The 23,220-nt window shown below is 47.9% G+C and overlaps 4 protein-coding genes across 5 annotated transcripts in view; 2 read left to right on the plus strand and 2 right to left on the minus strand.

Moving 5' to 3' along the window:
• The window catches only part of LOC132012467 (keratin-associated protein 10-8-like), an 856-nt gene extending 718 nt beyond the window's left edge, over positions 1 to 138 (minus strand). The window contains exon 1 of one of the 2 annotated variants that reach the window (XM_059392497.1): positions 3 to 138. In XM_059392497.1, coding sequence (XP_059248480.1) covers positions 3 to 138 — 136 coding nt within the window. Of the gene's footprint in view, position 1 lies in introns of both variants that reach the window. The other variant, XM_059392498.1, reaches the window with a different exon arrangement.
• TSPEAR (thrombospondin type laminin G domain and EAR repeats) overlaps positions 1 to 23,220 on the minus strand; it is a 239,321-nt gene that overhangs the window by 157,814 nt on the left and 58,287 nt on the right. The window lies entirely within an intron of this gene.
• On the plus strand, positions 4,536 to 5,495 carry LOC132012463 (keratin-associated protein 10-12-like). Its single transcript, XM_059392494.1, has 3 exons — positions 4,536 to 4,714; positions 4,814 to 5,036; positions 5,079 to 5,495. The coding sequence occupies exons 1-3, from the start codon at positions 4,536 to 4,538 to the stop codon at positions 5,493 to 5,495; spliced, it is 819 nt and encodes a 272-aa protein (XP_059248477.1).
• The window catches only part of LOC132012462 (keratin-associated protein 10-8-like), a 43,258-nt gene continuing 38,472 nt past the window's right edge, over positions 18,435 to 23,220 (plus strand). The window contains exon 1 of the mRNA XM_059392493.1: positions 18,435 to 19,073. Within this exon, the coding sequence (XP_059248476.1) occupies positions 18,435 to 19,073 (639 nt within the window). The remainder of the gene's footprint in view (positions 19,074 to 23,220) is intronic.

The following is a 23,220-nucleotide window of genomic DNA, read 5'->3' on the forward strand; positions in this document are numbered from 1 at the left end:
GGGGGGCTCGCAGCAGCTCTCTGGGCAGTCGTCCACCTGCCAGGAGGAGTCGGGGCAGGAGTCACAGGAGCCGGGCAGGCAGACGCGGCTGCCGTAGCTCCGGTCGCTGGAGCAGACGGACAGGGTGGATGCGGCCATGGTGGGCGGTGGGGCTGGAGGAGGCTGTGAGTGTGAGTGTGAGTGTGTGAGTGTGTGTGTGTGGTGCTTGAGGCTGACAGCTTTTATACCCTCCTGGCTGTTGTCTCCCAGGCCCCCAGCAGGCTCTAGTTCCGGCTCCCAGGCCATGTTGGTGTTTGTTTGCCAGGATATTGTCTGGCTCATAAAACTCCTGGAGCAGCTGACTCCAGAGTGTCTCATTGTGTCCTGGGGAGCAGGAGTCCCAGCCCTGGTTATCAGAGCAGGGGATGGCGGGTATCGGGCGAGTGTCCCTCGGCCCTGAGTACCAGCACCCCAGCCTCCTCTCAGGAAACAGCTCCATTCCCCCCCATATCCCTGTGCCGTCTCTCAGTCTCATTGTCCCTTATTCTTTCTCTGCACACACATGTGCACACACAGAGTGCATTCTCGTTACACAGTCACTAGGTTCTAGAAAGTCACCAAAAACACTGAATTAGCAAATCTGGGAACACGGGACCATCGCTCCCAGGTGAATATGGGGTTGGGTCCCTGCAAGCTCTGGTCAGATTTTCAGCAACCCTCAATACATGGTGGGTTAGATGTGTGTTTTTGTTTAAAGCGACTTATTTAATAAATACTTGAGATACATTTTATTTAACAGTGGACTCCCCGCCAAGAGCACCTTCAGTCACACCTGAGCAAGGCTTATCAGATGCAGATTTTCTCCATAAGGCACGTGAGCCCTCTTGTGCTCAGAACTCTAGACCGCCAGCGCTACGCCTGGCACCACTTTCACCAGCAAAATCACAGCATAAAGCACAAAAAGCGACATGAAGTGCGAGGACAGGCTTAGTCTGGGGGCCACCATGGGAGGCAGAGCCTCATTCCACCTCAGCTGGGAACACGGGTCCACTTCTTAAATTTGGAGCAGTCTGCACATGTCCGCGAATGACCAGGCACACAATGAGTATTGATTTGGGGTTACAAAGAAAGTTTAGTGAGTAGGTGAATCACAGATAAAGAATCCATGAATAATGAAGATTGACTTTGTCATCTTTCTCTGTACACGTACTCATAGGTGCATAATGTACATTTTAAAAATACACATTGTATCATAATCTACCCACTCTGTTTTTTTGTAACTTAATGTAACAATGGAGCTCCTTTCCCATGAATGCATAAAGATTTCTCTTTCTTGTTTAGGGCTTCACAGAATCTCACATTGTCCTCTGTATTTGTCTATATGTTTCCCATCTTTGTGCTTCCAAACCTCCTATGCCCTTATATTTAAGATCTAGTTCTTAGAGTTAGTATGCAGGTTTTTCATTTTTGTCAGACTCTATTTTATTTATTTGTAAATTGAAATATTTTATTTGATACTTGACATTTAATTTCAGTATTGATAGTTGGGTTTATATCTGCAGTCAGGTTGTATGTTTTATGTTTGTCTAAAATGTTTTATGTTCCTTTTACAAACTATTTCCTGACTGCTTTGGGGCATTTTTATTATTTATCTTCCTTGTCCCATTCATTAGTTGTTGTCTGTGGTTTCGTAACTGTCTCAGAGGTCAGCCCAGAGGCTACAGCATGCCTTCCTACGATGGCCAAGTCTGATGGGCACGGGCCCATCTGGAGCACGGGCCACTTCCAGAGCAACCCTGAGACCCCAGCACACCTCGGCTCCTCCCCCTGCTTGTGTTGCACCGTTCATCTCTACTAGAGTGTAGAGCCCACAGGAAAGTGTAAATATAATATATAGTATAACATTGCAAAGGGACCTGCGGGCAGGTTTCCACTCTACTTGTAGTGTTACCTATCCATTCAGGTTCTCCTCCATTTTCCTGCACTTCTGGCCTCTGGCCCTACCTGAAAGCTTCCTGTGGTGGCGACTTCAAAGTGCATCTTCTGGTGAGGACTCCACTCCGCGTTTGCTGGTCTGGTGATGTTTTGTGGCACCTTCACCTCTGATCAGCATTCTTGGGGAGCTCTATTCCAGTTCTGCAGTCATTTCACTGGCCCCTTAAAGATGCCATCCCATTGTTCCGTTCCCACTGTCCGCCTCCCACACTGCTAGGACAGCCATGGATCGGTTCATAAATGTCAGCCCTGTGTTCTCTTCAGTCAAAAATTTCTCCTTGTTTCTTCGTCTGTGTTTCAGTTTTACAATAAAGGTCTCCCTCCTTACACCAATTTCCCGGAGCACTTTCAACACAATTCTCTCGAAAGTCTGTCTGATTAACTCCAACACTGTCATCTCAGGCTTGTTTCTATCATCTGTTTGTCTCTTGACATGACTGTAATTCTTGATTGAATGTTTGACATTGTGAAAAAGTCTCGCAGCTCTGGATGAGTTTCTCTCCTTCCGAGGAGTTTCACTCTGGCTGGTGGCCTGGGTGGAGCAGAGGACTCATACCGATGTGAGCGTTCCCCCCTCCTGGGGCCAAGCTGTCCTGGGGTCTCACCTGAGACTGGCTCCTCCTTGGCCAGTCATCAGGGTTATGAGTCCCCTGGCAATGAGGCTGCCAAATCTCTGCTTGGGTTCTAAGGGCTTTCCGCTGGCTTTCTTAGCACCTTTCCTGTGTAGCATAAAAATTTGGTAAATGCCTTGAGATTCTGCCTGTAGCTCTGGAATTCCTCTTGGGGACTGCCATCTCCCTGGGTTCTTGACCCTTAGGTCCATGTTGCCTCTGCAGTTGCAGACTCCCGTGGAGTTCTTTCCACCCTTCCTGAGGTTTCCCGAAGCTCTGCCAGCCTCTCTACATGCCAGTCACTTCCCTTCACACCCCACAGCAGGATTCATCAGCTGCACTTCAGGAAAAGCCATTCCGAGATGCCAGCCCACCTCTCTGAGATTGCTCCTCTCCACGCGTTGGCCCTCAACACTCAGTCTCATCAGCAGCCTTCAAAAGCTCTGCACAGACGTTTTTGTATCTTATCCAGGTTTTGGGGCCATCCTCAGCCGGCATACATATATCTAACAGAGGCCACCACATCATAGACAGCAAATATCACCCCCTCCCCACCCCTGCCAAGCACTTCTAGCTTCGTTCCTGTATCTCCAGAAGGGCCAGAAGCTGAACCAGGCTCAGATCTACACCAGGCTTATAACTCAAGACATATAGAAAGACAACTCGGCCACAGTTTATTTGAATTCCTAGAACTCCTTTCTTCCCTAGCATGGACATTCTCGTAGGTGAGAGGCCTGGGGTGAAAACCTCTTCTGGAAACAGAATGGCCAGGAAGGGTGAGAATCAGAGGGCACCAATGCAGCAGGGGCAGCATACGCTGCCTGCACGCCCCCAGGGCCCTCCCGCTGGGGTGTGACGCCACTCCCCCGGGCCCCGTGCTGCTGAACCCCTTCTTCACCATCATCACGGGGCACCAAGCACCCACCTCCCCCGGATGACAGGCCTCCACGGAGTTGAGACCCATGCGTTCTCCAGCTCGACACTTCCCAGCACGTGGGGCCTGGCTCCGTAGTGAGGACATCATGCTTGGAAGGTGGAAGGACCAGGGAGGATGGAAATCTACTTAGCAGAAGGAGCCAGAACCACCTGGTGGCCACCAAGATATTCTTCGCAGAAGGAAGGGGTTTGGATGACCTTCAGGTTTCTGGCTGGGGTGACCCCAGGAATTTTTCAGTTAACAGTCAAGAAAGTCAACAGGAGACACAAAAAACCATTGCTTTTCCAATGAAGGCTATGTGGGAGCTGCACTTCCTGCAGGCGGGAAATAGGGCACTCCCGCTTGTACTCCAGTTGTGCAGGGCTTGGGTGTAAGAAGGCCATGAACATGGCTCGGTGAGGGGTCAGGCAGAAGCGGCCCACATGGCCACCCAAGGACATGGAAAGTGTGGCCACCTGACTGCCTCACGTTCCCCTGCTTGCCACCTGCACGTGCCCTCAGGGGAACTCCCCACGCCAGAGAGAGGACCAGGAAGTCACAACCAGAACATGTCTGGCTCCATATTCTCTCTGACCGGCAGCCGTGCCACGCTGACAAGCAGGGGCCCCCAGTGTGCACAAGACCCACCCACGTGTCCACAAAAGGGCAGTTAGGATTGGAATTGATGGATTCTTATGCAGCCAACCTGGCCCCATGACATGCTATTTACAGACTCACTTTTCTAGCTCAATGCATGCTCTAGACCGCGGGCAGCTTAGGATGAGTCAACAGACCCCAAAACACACTAGGAGCTTTATAGCTAAGCAAACACCTCGTAGAACCAAACACGCAGCTGTCGCTAATGAGAGTCCCTGGGGCTCCAAACAGCAACAAGGAAGGGAGGCGAGCAGGGTTGCTGCTGGGACAAACACACCCAGGAGGGTATAAAAGCCGACAGACAGCTCAGTACCTCACACACACACATTCACACCCACACTACACTCACACTCTCCTCCAGCCCCACCACCCCCACCATGGCCACGTCCACCCTGTCCGTCTGCTCCAGTGACCTGAGCTACGGCAGCCGCGTCTGCCTGCCTGGCTCCTGTGACTCCTGCCCCGACTCCCCCTGGCAGGTGGACGACTGCCCAGAGAGCTGCTGCGAGCCCCCCTGCTGTGCCCCCACCTGCTGTGCCCCCTCCTGCTGTGCTCCCACCTGCTGTGTCCCCACATGCTGTGAGCCCTCCTGCTGTGTTCCCACCTGCTGTGAGCCCTCCTGCTGTGCGCCCACCTGCTGTGACCCCAGCTGCTGTGCCCCCTCCTGCCTGACCCTCATCTGCACCCCTGCGAGCTGTGGGTCCAGCCCCTGCCAGTCAGCCTGCACCAGCTCCTGCCAGCCCTCCTGCTGCAGCTCCTCCCCCTGCCAGGAAGACTGCTGTGTGTCTGTCTGCTGCAAGCCCGTCTGCTGCACCCCTGTCTGCTGCAAGCCCGTCTGTTGCACCCCTGTCTGCTGCACCCCTGTCTGCTGCAAGCCCGTCTGTTGCACCCCTGTCTGCTGCACCCCTGTCTGCTGTGAGGCCTCCCCCTGCTCAGGCTCTTCATGCTGCCAGCAGTCTAGCTGCCAGCCCTCCTGCTGCAGCTCCTCCCCCTGCCAGGAAGACTGCTGCCAGCCTGTCTGCTGCACCCCTGTCTGCTGCACCCCTGTGTGCTGCAAGCCCGTCTGCTGCACCCCAGTCTGCTCCGGGCCCTCCTCCTGCTGCCAGCCCAGCCCCTGCTCCTCGTCCTGCTGCAGACCGTCCTCCTGCGTGTCGCTGCTCTGCCGCCCCGTGTGCAGGCCCGCCTGCTGCGTGCCCGCCTCCTCCTGCTGTGCTCCCACCTCCTCTTGCCAGCCCAGCTGCTGCCGCCGGGCCTCCTGCGTGTCCCTGCTCTGCCGCCCTGTGGGCTCCCGCCAGGCCTGCTGTGTGCCCGCCTCAGCCCAGAAGTCCTGCTGCTGAGTGATCTTCTATGGCCACTCCAAACCTGAGGAGTTCCTGTGCACAGCCTGGATTCTTCACTGAGCACCAAGACAGCTGTCCAGCCCCCTTCGCTGGGCCCCATGGTGGACACTGGTCACCTGTTCCCCACTCTGCATTTGTCCCGCTGACTTTCCTCAAGTAGCAACTTTTCCCAAGTCAATATGCCCTGCCTCCTCCACCTGGGTTGGCAGTGACCCCAGCACGGCCAGCTGGGCTCCCCCAAGCCTTTGAACCCCATGTGCTGTGAAAGCAGAGGAGATCTAATACCATCTCCAGAGCTGTGTCTCAGCATTGCTACTGGACCTGTATGTCCCTGGCTCCTGCACTGATTCCTGAGCTGGCTTCTGCATCACCCCTCATTCTGTGAGATGTTGATCTCCAATAAATTCTTGTTTTGATCATCTTCATCAGAACTCATGTCTGTGGTTTCCAAGAAAGACCTCCATCTGACACTCCCCACCCCGGCGTAAGGGTGGTCCGTGCTTGTCATCCCAGCCACCAGGATCCGGCCCTTCAGCAGAGTCTAGGAGGTGCCTCTGGCAACATGTATGTCCAGGGCGTGGACCCTCTTTCAAGGACATACAGGCTGAATAGTCTGGTGGCAGTGCCTGGGGGAGAGCCACCTTCAGGTGACTTCCCTGAACCCAGACTGTCTCCAGCCCCTGCACTTCAGAAGGATGTACTCCACAGGCCCATGTAGTTAAGAGCCAGCACTGCAGGCCTGGCACAGCTGTCCTTAGGCCTGCTGACAACATGGGCCCTTGGGTGGTGTCTGGGAATGTGGATTTGGGGAGGGTTTCCACCCATGTGAAAGGGCCTCACTGGCCATAAACTGTACAAATACTATGGCTTGTGCAGAACACCCACTCTTCCTGGGGGTCTGGAATTCTGGTACAAGCCAGGCAGAGGTTGCCCACATAACATGGTCCCAATAAAAACTCTGGGTGCTGACCTCTGACAAGCTCCCTGGGTTGGGGGGGCGATACCTCATGCATGTTGTCACTGCTCCTGCCTGGGGAGTTGGGCAAGTCCTGTATGACCCCACTGGGCAGGGCTCCAGAAATGTGTGCCCATAGCCCCTGGCTTCTCTCCACGCACCTTTGCCCTGGGCTGATTTTGCTCTGTGTGCTAAGTCCTGGGATGTCCCCCAGCAAATCTCCAAATCCTGGGGACCCCACACCCAACACCCTGGTAGAAGTGTTCAAGTCTGATGACTACTTGCATGGCCAGGACGGTAGAAAAAAGGTCTGCTCTGTGCCGCAGGTGAGAGTTTCCAAGCAAGTCGGTAACATCCGGAAAAGCTGACCCTGTGCACACCCTCACCCCGGGGCAGCTCTCCTGGAGAAGACCTCATGTGTGTGTACATGAGACATGCGGATTATCTCATCATGGAGTATGGAGGGTCTAAGTGTTAAACACCATGAAACACCCTGCAGTAGGAGAATGGACAACCAGACAACAGCACAAGAAGAAGGCAGCCAACTGGGTGTCTGTATGCGGAAACAAACTTTGCCTTCTTCCTCACATCATGCACAAAATTAATGGAGGAAAGGCAAGAATACTAGAACTTAATGCAGAAGGTAAAATAGTGGAGGTCCAAAAGGATAAGCAAGAGAGTATCTTCACAATGTGTGGTGGGCAGAGACATCAAAAACACTAAACATAAAAAGGAAGAGTCAGGGGCCCCTGGGTGCCTCACTTGGTTCAGTGTCCAACTCTTGGTTTCAACTTAGGTTGTGATTTCAGGGATCATGGGATTGAGCCCTGCGTTGGGCTCCTTGCTCAGTGGAAAGTCTGCCTAAAGGTTCTATCCCTCTAACCCTCTTCCCACTCACGTGTTCTCACTCATTCTCTCTCTAATAAATAAATAAATCTTAAAAAAAGAAAGAAAAAGAGTCATTATACCGGACTTCATTAAAATTAGGAACTTCTGGGGGTGCCTGGGTGGCTCAGTGGGTTAAAGCCTCTGCCTTCGGCTCAGGTCATGATCCCAGGATCCTGGGATCAAGCCCCACATCGGACTCTCTGCTCAGCAGTGAGCCTGCTTCCTCCTCTCTCTCTGCCTACTTCTGTACCTACTTGTGATCTTTGTCAAATAAATAAATTAAATTAAATTTTTTAAAAATTAGGAACTTCTATGCATCAATGGACACCATGAAAACCACACATCCACTAGGACATCTCAAGTTAGAAAGTCTAACTACCCTGAGTGTCAGTGAGGATGTGGAAGAACTGAGAAATATACATTTGCTGGAGGGAATGAAAATGGGTATGGTCACTTTGGAACCAGTGTGGCAGTCTCTCAATCATCACCAATCATGTGGCCCAGACTTTCCACTCTTAGTTGTTTACCTAAGAGAAGTGGCAACACAAGTCCACACAAAGAATTGTTCATGAATATTCATACCAGCTATACATACATCAACAGCTCAGCAGAGGAACAAATTGCATTATATCCACACAATGAAATATCACTCAGCACAAAAAGAAGGCAACCTTATGCATATTTACATATCTCAATACACTCAGGGAAGAACACAGTCCCTAAGAGTTCATACTATATAATTTAATATATGTGAAACTGTAGAGAACACAAATCCAACCTACACAGAAAGGAGTTCTGTAGTGTCCTGGAGCCAGGGCCCAATGCAGTGGGATTAAGAACACATAGGAAATTTTCAGGATGATGAGGTTCTGTAACTTGCTTGTGACAGTGGTCACTCTGGTGTATATCTTTCCAAAACTAAGCAAATAGAAATGTTAGATGTACCTGTTATGGTACGTGAATCATACCTCAATAAAGTCGACTTTTTAAAAAGGACACCATCAAGAGGATGAGCAAAACACGTCCTTGACTTGGAAAAGTTGTGTGTAATGCTCATACCCAGTGGAGGGCTGGAAGACATTGTACCAGTTCTTCCCAGTTCTGTGTTCAGAACATCAATGAGAGCTGTGGTGTATATATGCCATGGGAACTGGCACAAGCAACAAATCAGGGATTTTTTTGTTTTGTTTTAGAGAGAGCTAGTTATTAAACATTTATCACACACCACTGTATATATACAACAATTAAATCACATTTGAGATATATAATAAATTTTATAAGCCAATGAGAAATACAAATAATCCTACTTTTAAAAAATCAAGCAAATGACTTGAACATGCACCTCAGAAGAAAAAGTATCCAAATGCTTAATGAGCAGCTTTAGTAATCAGGGAATGCAAATTAATGCAATGATGTGGTATTACTACACCCTTTCCAAAATGAGTAAAATTTTAGAAGACCGACAAAACCTCATCTTATAAAGGATATAGGGTAACTATAAGTCATAAGATTGGCCAGAGGGAACGTAAATGTCTTTAGAAAGCCACTGGACAGAATATAAGCTAAACTGTACACGTGCCTATCAACCCAAAAATTCCACTTGTGGATGCATACTGAAAAAAAGGTTGGCAAATATGTCCACCAAAAACAAAATCCATAAGAATTTTTATAGCAGCATCATGAATAGTAGCCAAAATCTGCAAATAATCTAAATCTTTATTATTGGGGAAGATAATGAGGCAATATGCATAGCAAGGCTTAATGTAGCAACTTGTAACACAGAAAAAAAAAAAAGAACAAACTACTGAATCTGAAGCCACATGTGTGCTTATCACAGACATTCTGTTGAACAAAGGGAGCCATAAACTAAGGAGTAGATAGAAGAGGCAAAACCCAATCCACAGGGAAAGAAGGTGGAATAGAGAATCCTTGTGGGTGGGGGGTTAACTGAGAAACAGCACAAGGGAACATTTGAAATTCTGGAAGCATTCTATGTCTTCAACAAAATATTCTAAGGGATAACTCTTCCAATCCAGAAGATTATACCCAGCTAAATTATCAATCAAGAATAAGGACAGAATAATGCCATTTTTAGATAGGCTTTGCTCAAAATATATCTCCCATACACCAATTTTCAGAAAGCTACCAGAAGGTATGCTCCACCCAAATAAAGGCATAAACTCAGAAAGGAAAGGACACCACATTCAGGAAAATAAGAGGCCCATCATATGAGAGAGATGGAGAAAAATCCAAAGGCAGTGGTGAGGAGCTCCTTGGATGACACCTGTGCCCTGCGCAACCTAGGGAGTAGACAACAAACATCAGCCCACAAACAGAGGGAGCTCCTGGAGAGGCGTTTCCACCAAATAAAGGAAGCTAGTAGATGACCTGATTATGCTCACCCTCTTGAGTGGAGCTTGGGGAAAAAATTAGTCAGAGGATTTGAAGATGATTTAATGATAGGTACACAGACAAAGAAACAAATAAACATAAGAAACAATTGTTAACTCTAAAAAAGGAAAAACACAAGCAAAAATAAACATGTACAAGTGAGGGAATTAAATCTGGCCCCACTACACAGACCTGACTATGAATAACATTCCCTGGTTAAAATGATACAGGTTTGACACGGATTTAACAAAATATTGGGGTATTACTGCCTTCTGAGGCTGGAAAGAAGAACTTTTCATGGAGTTTCAGGGGAAAATAAGAGAAAGTGCCTTCCTCCACAACAGAAAACCACATCATACCTAAAGCTGAAAATTCAAGGGGGTGTGGGGATGATGGCAGTGGCTCACCTCCTCCCACAAATATAATTAGATAATTCATCCCAAATACCTGAGAAACTGATCTGAAGACTGGCAGAAGAAACACAACCAATGGGAGAGAAGAAGTAACATCAAAGAAGGTAAGAAGTGCAGAGATGTGGCTTGGGAGAGAAATGGATCATGGCCACTGCAGAGGAGAGGTACCTGTGGCCATGGAGAGTGGCAACAGATAAACTAGCACACAGGGGAGCACATGGGGAAAATGAATCCCCATAGCCATTGGCATGGAAAGCAAGAGGACCAGAATTTCACGAGTTCTACAACCAGCAGGGCTTAGAGCCTGAGGTTTTAAAGGTCAGTGTGCTTGGCTCTAGGAGAGCCTGGAGGACATTGGGAATGCTCTTGGGGGAAATGCAGGGCAGAAAACCCTTGGACATACAGCATGGGAAAAGTGATCTGAAGAACACCTAAGGCAGACAGTGGGGGAGTTATTTCTTCATCCAGCAGCACATCCCAGAGAAGCGTCATTTAATGAAGAGACCCCTCTGTGAAGGAAGGAACTGGAAGACACCATTTCCCTCCCGTATCACTCAGCATAAGCACAGAGCCACCTGCAAAAGTGAGCCCCAGTGATGACACTGGCTACCTAACTTTCTTACACCAAGCCCCACATCCCCTGTGTTCCAGAAGAACCACACCACTCCCAGTCATGCTCACCTCAGGCCCAGTGCAGTGGGCCCCTTCATCCAGACCAATCCAAATGTCTACTCACACTGCATCTCCCAATATGGGAATCTCACGGAGCCTCAGTCCTGATGGCGGTGGTAACAGATCTCATTTCACAAGCAGACCAGATCACAGGTAATTAAAATATGCCATATTTAGGACAGAGACCAAACATGTAGCCCAACAGGTAAAGAAAGTCTAGAGATGACAGGCCTGAGGGCTAAAGCGGCCAGAACACAAGAGAGAACATGCAGCACAGGCAGGAGAGAGTCCCTGAAGCACCAATCCCTGCAGAACAGGGGACACCACATGGCAGGGTGCTATAAGACCTCCTCTTCATAAAGTCATTACCTTCAAAAACAGGTGACATAACACAGAGAAACAGGCACAGAAAGTTAAACAAAATGAGAAGACAGAGGAATTTGTCTCAATTGAAAGAACAGGACAAGGCCATAGCCAGAGATCTAAGTGAAACAGATAAAATGGAAAATTTTTTTTAAGATTTATTTATTTATTTACTTATTTTTTAGAGAGAGAGAGCATGAGTTGGGGGGAGGTGTAGAGGGAAAAGGACAAACAGACTGTGCTGAGCAGGGAGCCTGATGTGGAGCTTGATCCAATGACCCTGAGATCATGACATGAGCCGAAATCAAGAGTCAGACTCTTAACTGACTGAGTTATCCAGACACCCTGCCTGATTGAAAATGTAAAGCAATGATCATGGGCATCTGTGTGGCTCAGCCAGCTAAGTGGCTACCTTTGCCTTAGGTCATAATCCGAGGGTCCTAGGATCAAGCCCTGCATCAGGCTCCTTGCTCAGCAGGGAGTCTGCTTTTCCCTCTCCCCGCCCCCCACTCTTTCTCATTCTCATAAATAAATAAATAAATAGCTCTTTTTATTTTATTATTATTTTTAAAGATTTTATTTATTTATTTGACAGAGAGAGATCACAAGCAAGCAGACAGGCAAGCAGAGAGAGCGGGGGAAGCAGGCTCCCTACTGAGCAGAGAGCCCAATGCGGGGCTTAATCCCAGGACCCTGAGATCATGACCTGAGCCAAAGGCAGAGGCTTAATCCACTGAGCCACCCGGGCACCCCTTTATTTTTTATTAAGATTTTATTTATTTATTTGACACAGAGAGAGAGAGAGAGAGCACAAGTAGGCAGAGTGGCAGGCAGAGGGAGAGGGAGAAGCAGGCTCCCCTCCGAGTGGGAGCCAGATGCAGATCTCAACCCCAGGACCCTGGGATCATGACCTGGACCAAAGGCAGCTGCTTAATTGACTAAGCCACCCAGATACCCCAATAAATCTTTCTTTAAAAAAGGTATAAGAGCTGAAAACTTCTTTCATTTGAGGAAGGAAATAGACATTCAGAGAACTCCCACCAAAATCAAGAAATAGTGTAATTAAAATGACAAAACATAGTGATAAAGAAAAAAATATCTAAAGCAGCAAAACAAAAGAAGACCATAAACTACAAGGGATAACACATAAGACAAGCAGGGAATTTTTCTGCAGAAATTTTGCAAGCCAGAAGGGGGGGGCATGATGTATTCAAAGTGCTGACTGGGAAAAATCTGCAGCCAAGAATACTTTGTCCAGCAAGGCTATCATTCAGAGTAGAAGCAGAGATGAGGAGTTTCCCAAGCAAACAAAAACTAAACCAGCCCTTCAAGAAATATTCAAGAGGACTCTTTGAGTAGGAAAAAAAAAAAAACAGAAAGACAGTATGAAGGCAGGAAGCATAAAAGCAGTGGAAATTAATATTTCTATTTAAAAAATCAGTCAAGGAACACACAAAATAAAAGGATGTGAAATATTAACAACATACGCCTAAAATGTGGGGAGGACAGGAATAAAGCATGGGTTCAAACTTAAGTGACCATCCACTTAAAATAGATTGTTATGGGCAGAAAAAGGTATATACAACATAAACCATATATCAAAACTACTAACAAATATGCAAAGAATAAAGGAAAGAAATCCAAACATATCAGTAAAGAAAACCAACAAACCATGAAAGAGAGAAAGAAAAAAAAGAGGATCAGAGAAAATCTTCAGAAACGACCACAAAACATTAAAATGGCACTAAATACATATATGTCAATAATTACTCTGAATGTAAATGGACTAAACACTCCAATCAAAAGATACATGATGTCAGAATGGATTAAAAAGAAAAGATCCATCCATATGCTGTCGACAAGAGACTCATTGTAGATGTAAAGATGCTGCAGGTTGAAAGTGAGGAGATAGAGAAACATCTATCATGTAAATGGATGTCAAAAGAAAGCCATTATGGCAAACTAGATTTTTTTAAGATTTTTATTTAGTTATTTATTTATTTGACAGACAGATCACAAGTAGGCAGAGAAGCCGGCAGAGAGAGAGGAGGAAGCAGGCTCCCCACTGAGCAGAGACGCTGAAGTGGGGCTCGATCCCAGGACCCTGAGACCATGACCTGAGACAAAGTTAGAGGCTTTAACCTACTGAGCCACCCAAATGCCCCTCAAACTAGATTTTAAACCAAAAACTGTAACAAGAGAGGAAGAAGGGCATTGTATCATAATAAAGGGGATAATCCAACAAGAAGATCAGATCTAGCAATTGGAAATATTTATGCCCGTAATTTGGGAGCACCCAAACATATACAACAGTTAATAATGAATATAAAGGAACTCACTGGTAATAATACAATGATAGGAAGGGACTTTACTACCCTATTAACAACAATGGACACATTATCTCAGCAAAAAAATCAAGAAGGAAACAGTGGCTTTGAATGACACAGTGGGCCAGATGGACTTCACAGAATATTCAGAACATTTCCCTCCAAAGCAGCAGCATACACATTCTTCTGGAGTGCACATGGATGTTCTCCAGAACAGATCACACACTGGGTCACAAATCACCCCTCAATAAGTACAAAAAGAGTGAGATACCATGCATATCCTCAGACTACGATAGTGTGAAACTTGCAGTCAAATACAAGAAAAAAACTGGAAAGACACAAATACACAGAAGTTAAAGAACATCCTACTACAGAATGAATAGGCATTAAGGAGGGTGTGTAGTGCACGGAGCACTGGGTGTTGTACACACACAATGAATCTTGGAACACTGTATCAAAAACTAAGGATGTATTTTATAATGACTAACATAACACAATAAAAAAAATAAAGAATGAATGGGTTAACCAGGAAATTAAAGAAGAAATAAGAAAATACATGGAAGCAAGTACCCCTGGGGATAAAAATATATGTTTATAAAAAATAAAAAATTTAAAAAAAAAATGAAAACTCAGTATTCCAAACCTTTGGGATGCAGCAAGGGCTGTTCTAAGAGAGAAGTATATGGCAATAGAGACCTACCTCAAGAAGCAAAAAATCTCAAATACACAACCCAACCTTACACCTGAAGGAACTAGAGAAAGAACAACAAATGAACCATAAAGCTGACAGAGGAAGGGAAATAATAAAGATCAGAGCACAAATAAATGATAAACTAAAAAAACAAAACAAAACAAAACAGAGAACAGATCATCGAAACCAGGAGCTGGTTCTTTGGGAAAAAAAATCAATAAAATTGATAAATCCCCTAGCCAGACTCATCAAAAAAGAGAGTGAGAGAGAGGAACCCAGTTAAAGAGGGCACGTATTGCATGCAGCACTGGGTGTGATGCAAAAACAATGAATTCTGTTACGCTGAAAAGAAATTTAAAAATAAAATAAAATAAAAGCACAAACGAGAGAGGAGAAATAATAATAAACCCCACAAAAATACAATTATAGGAGAATATCATGAAAAATTATATGCCCACAAGGTAACGACCAGGAAGCAATGGTGAATTCCTTAAAACATACAAAATATCAAAACTGAAACAGGAAGGAATAGAAAATTTGAACAGACCCATAACCAGCAAAAGAATTGAATCAATAATCAAAACACTCCCAAAAAACAAAAGTTCAGGACCAGATGACTTCCCTGGGGAATTCTACCACTTAAAGAGCTAATAGTTTTTTGTCTCAAATATTTCAAAAAATAGAAAAGGAAGGAAAATTTCCAAATTCATTCTATGAGAACAGCATTACCCTGATACCAAAACCAGATAAATACACTGCTAAAAAAAAAAAATAAAGAGAGAGAGAGCTACAGGCCAATACCCCTGATGAACATGGATGCAAAAATTCTCCATACGATACTACCAAACTGAATCCAACAATACATTTTTTTGATCTTTTTATTTTATTTTACTTTATTTTAATTAAATTAATTAATTTATTTTCAGAAAAACAGTATTCATTATTTTTTCACCACACCCAGTGTTCCATGCAATCCGTGCCCTCTCTAATACCCACCACCTGGTTCCCCCAACCTCCCATGCCCCCTCCCTTCAAACCCCTCACATTGTTTCTCAGAGTCCATAGTCCCTCATGGTTCACCTCCCCTTCCAGTTTACCCCAACTCCCTTCTCCTCTCTAACACCAACAATACATTAAAGAAAATTCACCATGATTGAGTGGGATTTATTCAAAGGATGGTTCAATATTTGCAAATCAATCCATGTGATAAATCACATCAATAAGAGAAAGGCTAAGAAACACATGATCATTTCAACAGATGCAGAAAAAGATTGACAGAGTACAACATCCATCTATGAAAAAGGCTTCAACAAAGTAGGGATAGAGGGAACATACCTCAACATAATAAAGTCCATATAAGAAAATCCACAGTGAACATCATCTTCAGTGGAGAGAAACAGAGCTCTTCCTCTAAGGTCAGGAATATGACAGGGATGTCCTCTCTCACCGCTGTCGTTCAACTTAGTGTTGGAAGTCCTAGCCTTAGTAATCAGACAACAAAAAGAAATAAAAGGCATCCAAATTGGCAAAGAAGATGCCAAACTTCCCCTATTTGAGACAACATGATACTCTATATAGAAAACCCAAAGATGTCATCAAAAAACTGCTAGAACTGGCTCATGAATTCAGTAAAGTGCCAGGATACAAAATCAATGTACAGAAATCTGTTGTATTTCTACACATCAGAAATGAAGCAGCAGACAGAGAAATTAGGGAATCAATCACATTTATAATGGCATCAAAAATAATAAGATACGGGGGTGCCTGGGTGGCTCAGTCAGTTAAGCATCCAACTCTTGATTTTGGCTCAGGTCATGATCTCAGAGTGGTAAGATCAAGCCCTGAGTTGGGCTCCCCCGCAGCAGGGGGTCCGCTTCAGATTCCCAGTCTCTCTCTTTCCTGTTCCTCCGTACTGCTCATGCACGGTCTTTCCCTCTCAAATAAATAAATAAATGTTTTTAAAAATAATAAGGTACTTGGGAATAAACCTAGCCAAAGCGTTGAAAGACTTGTAATCTGAAAACTATAAAATGCTGGTGAAAGTAATTAAGATGACACAGAATTGGAAAAACATTCCATGTTCATGGACTGGAAATCAAACATCTTTAAAATGTCTATATTCTATAAAGCAATCTACACATTCAGTAAATGCCTATCAAAGTACCACCAGCATTTTCACAGAGCTGGAACAAACAATCCGAACATTTGTTTGGAACCACAAAAGACCATGAATAGCCAAAGCAATCTTGAAAGAGAAAGCCAAAGTTGGTGGCATCACAATTCCAGACTTCAGGCTCTATTACAAAGCTGTCATCAACAAGACAGTATTGCACTGGCACAAAACAGACACATAGATCAATGGAACAGAGTAGAAAACCCAGAAATGGCCCTTCACCTATAGGGTCAACTAAACTTCGGCCAAGCAGGGAAGAACAGATAATGGAAAAAAAAACAGTCTCTTCAACAAATTGTGTTGGGAAAACTAGACAGCCATATGCAGAGGAATGAAACAGGACCATTTTCTTACACCACACACAAAAATAAATTCAAAATGAATGAAAGACCTAAATGTGAGACCTGAAACCATAAAAATCCTGGAAGAGAACATTGATGGTAATTTCTGTAACATCGGCCATAACAACATGTTTCTAGACATGTCTCCTGAGGCGAGGAAACAGAAGCAAATATTAACTGTTGGGACTTGACCAAAGTAAAAAGCTTCCACACCGCAATGGAAACAACCAACAAAACTAAAACACAACCCACGGAATGGGAGAAGATGTTTGCAAATGACACACCTGATAAAGGGTGAGTATCCAAAATCTATAAAGACCTTGTAAAACTCACCACCCCAAAAAATCAAAAAATGGGCAGAAGACATGAACAGAATTTCTGCAAAGGAGACACCCAAATGGGCCAACAGACACACGAAAAGATGCTCCACATCACTCGGCATCAGGGAAATACAAATCCAAACCCCGGTGAGATCCCACCTCACGCCAGTCAGAATGGCTCAAATCAACACCACAAGAAACAAGAGGTATTGGCGAGCGTGTGGAGAAAGGGGAGACCTTGTGCACTGTTGGTGGGAATGCAAGCTGGGGCAGCCGCTCTGGAAAACAGTGTGGAGGGTCCTCAAAAAGTTGAAAATAGAGCTACCCTGTGACCCAGCAACTGTATTTCTGAGTATTTCCCCAAATGATACAAACATACTAACTCAAAGGGATACATGCACACTGGTGTTTATAGCAGCATTATCTACAGTGGCCAAACTATGGGATGATCCCAAATGTCCGTGCACTGATGCGGATAAAGAAGATGTGGTGCCTATGGACAATGGAATATTGCACAGTCATAAAAAAGAATGCCGTCTTGCCATTTGCATTTGGACGGAGCTAGAGAGTATTCTGCTGAGTGAAATACGCCAGAGAAAAACAAATAACATATGATCTCATTTGTACGTGGAATTTAAGAGACAAACAAATGGGCAAAGGGGGGAAAAGAAAAGACAAACCAATAAACAGACTTAACTCTAGAGAACACACTGATGGTCACCAGAGTGGGTGGGGAAGTAGGGTGCGGATTAGAGAGAGCATTTGTTGTGACGAGCACCAGGTGATAAAAATAAAAACTTTACGAAATTAACGTTTTAAAAATAAATAAATAATAAAACGGAAAGCTCAAGAACAGAAGAGGCACATCATTTGGTAATCACGAGATGAACGGGGGACAAGGGCAGTCTGGGGTGGACTGTCGGAGTCCCCCCCCCCCAGGGTCTGAGTCTGCAGGTGGAGCAGGGGAGGGGGCAGTCCCCCGAGCCAACACACCCTTGTTTGGTGAGGTGTGTCTGGGCCCTGTGCAGAGCACACCAGAATTCACACCACAGATACACAAGCAAAAATGGAAAGAGGAGCCTCTCTTTTACACACACCTGACCGTGAGCCAGTCAGCCCACATCTGCCTCTCGGCGTTTGCTTTCTGGACACAAGCCAGCAGCCATCACCAGACACATTCAGCGTCTTGGGGACGCTGTTACAAATATCTTACAGCAAATCAATTAATGAGGGTTGTCAGGAAACACTTGGAGCAATAACAAGGAAAAGGAAGGCTGGGGAGACTCACGTGAGGCTCAGCACCCCAGGGACAGATATAAAAGCCCTGATGCCCCCAGCACCCCACTCACACACTGGTCACACACACCCCTGTCCTGCTCATTTCACAGCACAGAACTCCAGCATGGCAGACACCTGCTGCTCCAGGACCTACGTGGTGGCTGCGTCCACCCTGTCTGTCTGCTCCAGTGACCCGAACTGTGGCAGCCGCGTCTGCTCACCCACTGCTTGTACCAGCTCCTCCTGGCAGGTGGACAATTGCCAAGAGAGCTGCTGCGAGCCCCCCTGCTGTGCCCCCAGCTGTTGCCAGTCCAGCAGCTGCGCCCCCACATGCTGTGCCCCGGCCTCCTGCCTGACCCTCATCTGCACCCCTGCAAGTTGCGGATCTGGTCCCTGCCAATCAGCCTGCATCAGCTCCTGCCAGCCTGCCTGCTGCAGCTCCTCTCCCTGCCAGGAAAACTGCTGTGTGTCTGTCTGCTGCACGCCCGTCTGCTGCACCCCTGTCTGTTGCAAGCCCGTCTGCTGCACCCCTTTGTGCTGCAAGCCCGTCTGCTGCACCCCTGTCTGCTGCAAGCCCGTCTGCTGCACCCCTGTCTGCTGCAAGCCCGTCTGTTGCACCCCTGTTTGCTCTGGGCCTTCCCCCTGCTCGGCCCCCTCCTGCTGCCAGTCCAGCCCCTGCTCCTCGTCCCGCTGCGGACCGTCCTCCTGCATGTCCCTGCTCTGCCGCCCCGTGTGCAGGCCCGCCTGCTGCGTGCCCGCCTCAGCCCAGAAGTCCTGCTGCTGATGGGGCCCGTCTTCCCTGGGGCCAGCTGGGCTCAGGACCCACCCAGTGACCGTGGTCCTCCCCGCCCCCTCAGTCCAGTCCTGACCTGTGTTAGGTGGCTGCCCACACCCAGGACAGGGTCTTCCATGCGTCCAGTCTGCTGACCTGACCTTGACTTAATAGCTCCCCAGAACGCTGACCCCGCTGCCCCCCAGGGCTCCTGCTCCCAGGAGGGGCCTCCAGCACTTCGGGGTCCCCCGCCCTTCCCTCCCAGTTTCTCGGCTCGGGTCCCGTGGCCTCAACTGCTGACCTCTCGGCGCCTGCTCAGACACCCCAATAAACTCACTCACCAGCGCATCTGCTTCCTTTCTTCCGACCCTCATGGGGGTGGGGGTGCAGGGGTCTGACCAGACATTGGTCTCCTCCATCCGGGAACATTTCTAGGAATGAGGGACTGAGAAATCCCGCAGGGCAGGGCCCTGGGGTGGGAGGCACACCCTGGCCCAGGAAGGTCAGGGCTCCTGGCCCATGCATGCCCAGGGCTTCCCAAGGCTGGCCACCTGCACATGGGCCGTGGTCTGGGGGTTCTCAGCCCCTGGCCCATTTCCACCCACTGCCCCAGCTGGGCAAACTGGCCCCAGACAAGCTGGCCTGGTTGCTGCAGCAGCACAGCCCCTATGGGCCTGGGGTCCCCCTGGGGTCCTCCTATGGGCTGTACCCATTTAGCAGAAAGGTGGTGGCGTGGGGGAGGCACTGCTCCAAGGTCCCAAAGAAAACAACTAGGTTTGAAACAAAATATTATGGGTCAGTGACAGGACCCCCAGGATTCCATCCTGGGCAGGACTCTGAAGGCCATCACCTGATAGGTCTGGACTCCGCCTGGGAGCCTGAGGGCATGGAGACCTGGTGCGGGGACTTCCCTGTGAACTGAGAAACCATCAGGCCTTGAATTGCTGTGAACAGCGGGCTGCTCAGATGTCAGGATGACAGAGATGTCACGTGAGGACACTGGTGGACAGGAGTGGGGACATCCAGCAAGATCACCTGCCAGCGTGGCCAACACTGGCCTGTCCACTCCTCAGCCCAGGAACACTGGCCCTGATCAGTTTGCACAAGTGACCTGTGAATCTCCAGGCGTTTCCCCAGTCTCCCAGGCCATGCCGCCACTGCTGGTGAAGACCCTTCTGGTTTCGGTCTACACCACCCAGGGCCCTGTCCTTGGTTCAGGCCCCTTGCCTCCGTGCATCTAGCCATGTAGACCCCTTGCAGGGACGCTGATAAACTCCCATGCCCCACTTTGGTGATGGCACCTGGAGTGTCTGGCGCCAGGCCCCTGAGCTCCGCGGTCCCCCAGTCTGGAGTCTCACTTGCACAGCCTCGAGGCATTGAGTGCCCTGAGCCCATGCACTACTCCTTTGATCTGTTCACAGCAAAAACCACCAGCTTCCCACAGCCCTAGCCGTTCTCATAGACCTGCACAACTGCAGGCATCAACTGCAGGTGTGAGCTCCCCACGCCCTCTTTACGAGGAGGAAACTGAGGGATGACATGTTGGGAAAACACAGTAGAGAGCCACCCATATGGCTTGTTGCCAGGATGCCATAAAGGCTGCCCAGGAAAGGGGCCTCTGACCAGTCCCGACCTCCACCCTGAGCCCACCCAACTCCAGGCCACCATGAGCCACAGCGGCTGCTCCACAGGCTGTCCCCTGGCCTACCTGCTGCCTCCCCTGGGCTATGGGAGTTCCCGTGGCCACCGAGACCCCCGCATGGCTCTTCTGGGACAGTTCCTGTGTACCCAGCCCTCCCCCCAGCCCAGCTAGCTACATGCCCATGAGCTTCCCCTCGGGGTCCTGCCCAGCTCACCTAGACCATCCCCTAAAGTACCCCCACTTGCTGCTGTGCTCCAACCCCACCCTGACTCAGGAAAAAGCCCCAAAGCCCAGCCCTTCCCTTTCCCAGCCAGTGAATCTGTCATCATGAAAGTCCTTCCAGGGATGACCCAGCCATATCTGCATTCCCCACATAAAATGCCCCCAAAGCACCCCAGGACACCCTGAAAGGGAGAGACCATGGACCCTCCCAGGCCTGATAGGCAGCAGGAGACTTCCTCAGCCCCACATTGCCCCAGGGTCAGTCAGACCATGCAGCTCCCTATCTGCTGAGTACTTGAATAATGTCTCGCGCCCTTTCCCTCTGTTTCCTGTGTGGTTTTGTTGACAAAGGGGATTCACAGCTCATCTGGGAACAGGGGACCCAGGGGAGTCATGTGACCAGTAGCTAGCACCCTGGCTACTGTGTCTCTGCCACTCCTCTCTGGGGCTTATACTGCTGCCTTTGGGGGCCCGGGAGCTCTGCCAGCCAGCCATGTCTACTTCAGGTCATCACTCCAAGGTCTGGCTACCATGACAGGTCTGAAGCTTTGCTCCAGGAAAATCCTGTGGGCTGAGAACAAAGACTCCAACCCACTGTGAGTAGGAGCAGCTCCTCCCCATGCACAGGTGGGGGCTGTCCCAGAGGTCAGCACAGGTCACAGTCTTGCTGGGAGGTGGGGACAGAGGAGACTGGCAGTCAGTTTGTCCAGTGTCCAGAAGGTCTTCTTGGGACAGGTGGGCATCCTGAACTCATGCCTACATTCATAGACACCAGAAAGTCCTCTGTTCTGGCACCAGGCCATCTGCTGGAATGCAGAGGGCAGAGAACAGGACACAGTCTCTGGAGCTCCTGCCTGCTGGGCTGGGTTGGCAGAGAGCAGCTAGGAAAAAAAGATCACAGACAGTGATAGTGGAGAAAGGGCAGAACAGTGTAAGAACGTGTCTAGACCAGAAGGGGGGAGGAAATGTGAACATACGTGTCCAGATGCAGCCAGATGCATCTTCCCACATGCATGAGTAAATCTGAGAATGAACTCCTGGAAATGCAGAGCAATGGGTCAGATGGTGATGTGGAAGTTGCATTGCCCACAAGAGGGTCTGGGTCCTCTTTTTTTTAATTTAAGTTAAATTAGCTCATATATAGTGCATCATTAGTTTCAGTGATTCATCAGTTGTGTAATAATCCAATCAAGAAATGGGCAGAAAACATGAACAGACAGTTCTCCAAAGAAGACATACAAATGTCCAGTACACACATGAAAAAAAATGCTCCACATCCCTCGACATCAGGGTCTGGATCCTCTTAATGACAGCAAAGATTCACAGCAGGGGGGCCTACATTTTCTATTTTTGCCAACTTGATAAGGAATAATACCTTATCATTGCTCCTTTTGCCTAGACACATAGCATCCCAAATGTTTGGTTTATTGATTTATGCAGAAACAGGGGGACAGGCATCTAAAGTCTGTCTACTTTTGATTGTTCCAAACACCACTGTGAGGGTCCTCACCACTTACCTGTGTGCACCAGTGTGTTTTCACTGGGTCTAAGTTCCTAGAAGTGGGAATTCCAGGTCAAAACATTTGCTGATTTTAAATTCTGAGAGATCAACCAAATAATTGCCATCACAAGGACTTCTAAAAATTGTGCCTACTAAGAGTGATGTCAGAGAATACTGGAAATGGGGAACTCTAAGAGCCTCCTCACCTCCACAGAAACACTGAAGAGACTGGCAAAGCTGCCAGAATCAGTTTTATCTGAACTGTGGAATATGGTCAAAGGTTTACAACAACCAAGGGAATGCTTCATCAACACAAAAGTGACTACAGCCTGGTGGACTGGGTCCCAGTGAGGGCCCTGGTTCTGGAGAGAGACAGTGGGCCCCATTCTCTGAGAAGTATGGTTGTCTGTGCAGTAGCTCTGGAGGTACCCATACCAAGGACTTGGCCTTATTTCTCATAACTTGAAACTCCTTCAAGGCCGAGAAGCAGCTACACAGAGAGTTTGTCAAATGAACCCATTGTTGCCTGGGAAAAGGGTTATCAGTTGTAGGAAATAGATGACACCCCATAATGCTGAGGACAGAAATCTGGGGAATGAAATGTTTGAAGGAATAAGGCTTTCAGGCTTCCACAGGTGGCTGGAAGTCCAGAAGACCCAACACGTGCCTCCAAGAGGCCTGTGCTCAGAAAGGACCCAAGAGGACCCTAGGCACTCACCATGGGCTACACATCCAGCTCTGACAGGCAGGAAGTGAAGATGAAAGCAGAGCTT

Source organism: Mustela nigripes, chromosome 2 (assembly GCF_022355385.1).
Source record: "Mustela nigripes isolate SB6536 chromosome 2, MUSNIG.SB6536, whole genome shotgun sequence".
Lineage (NCBI taxonomy): Eukaryota > Metazoa > Chordata > Mammalia > Carnivora > Mustelidae > Mustela > Mustela nigripes.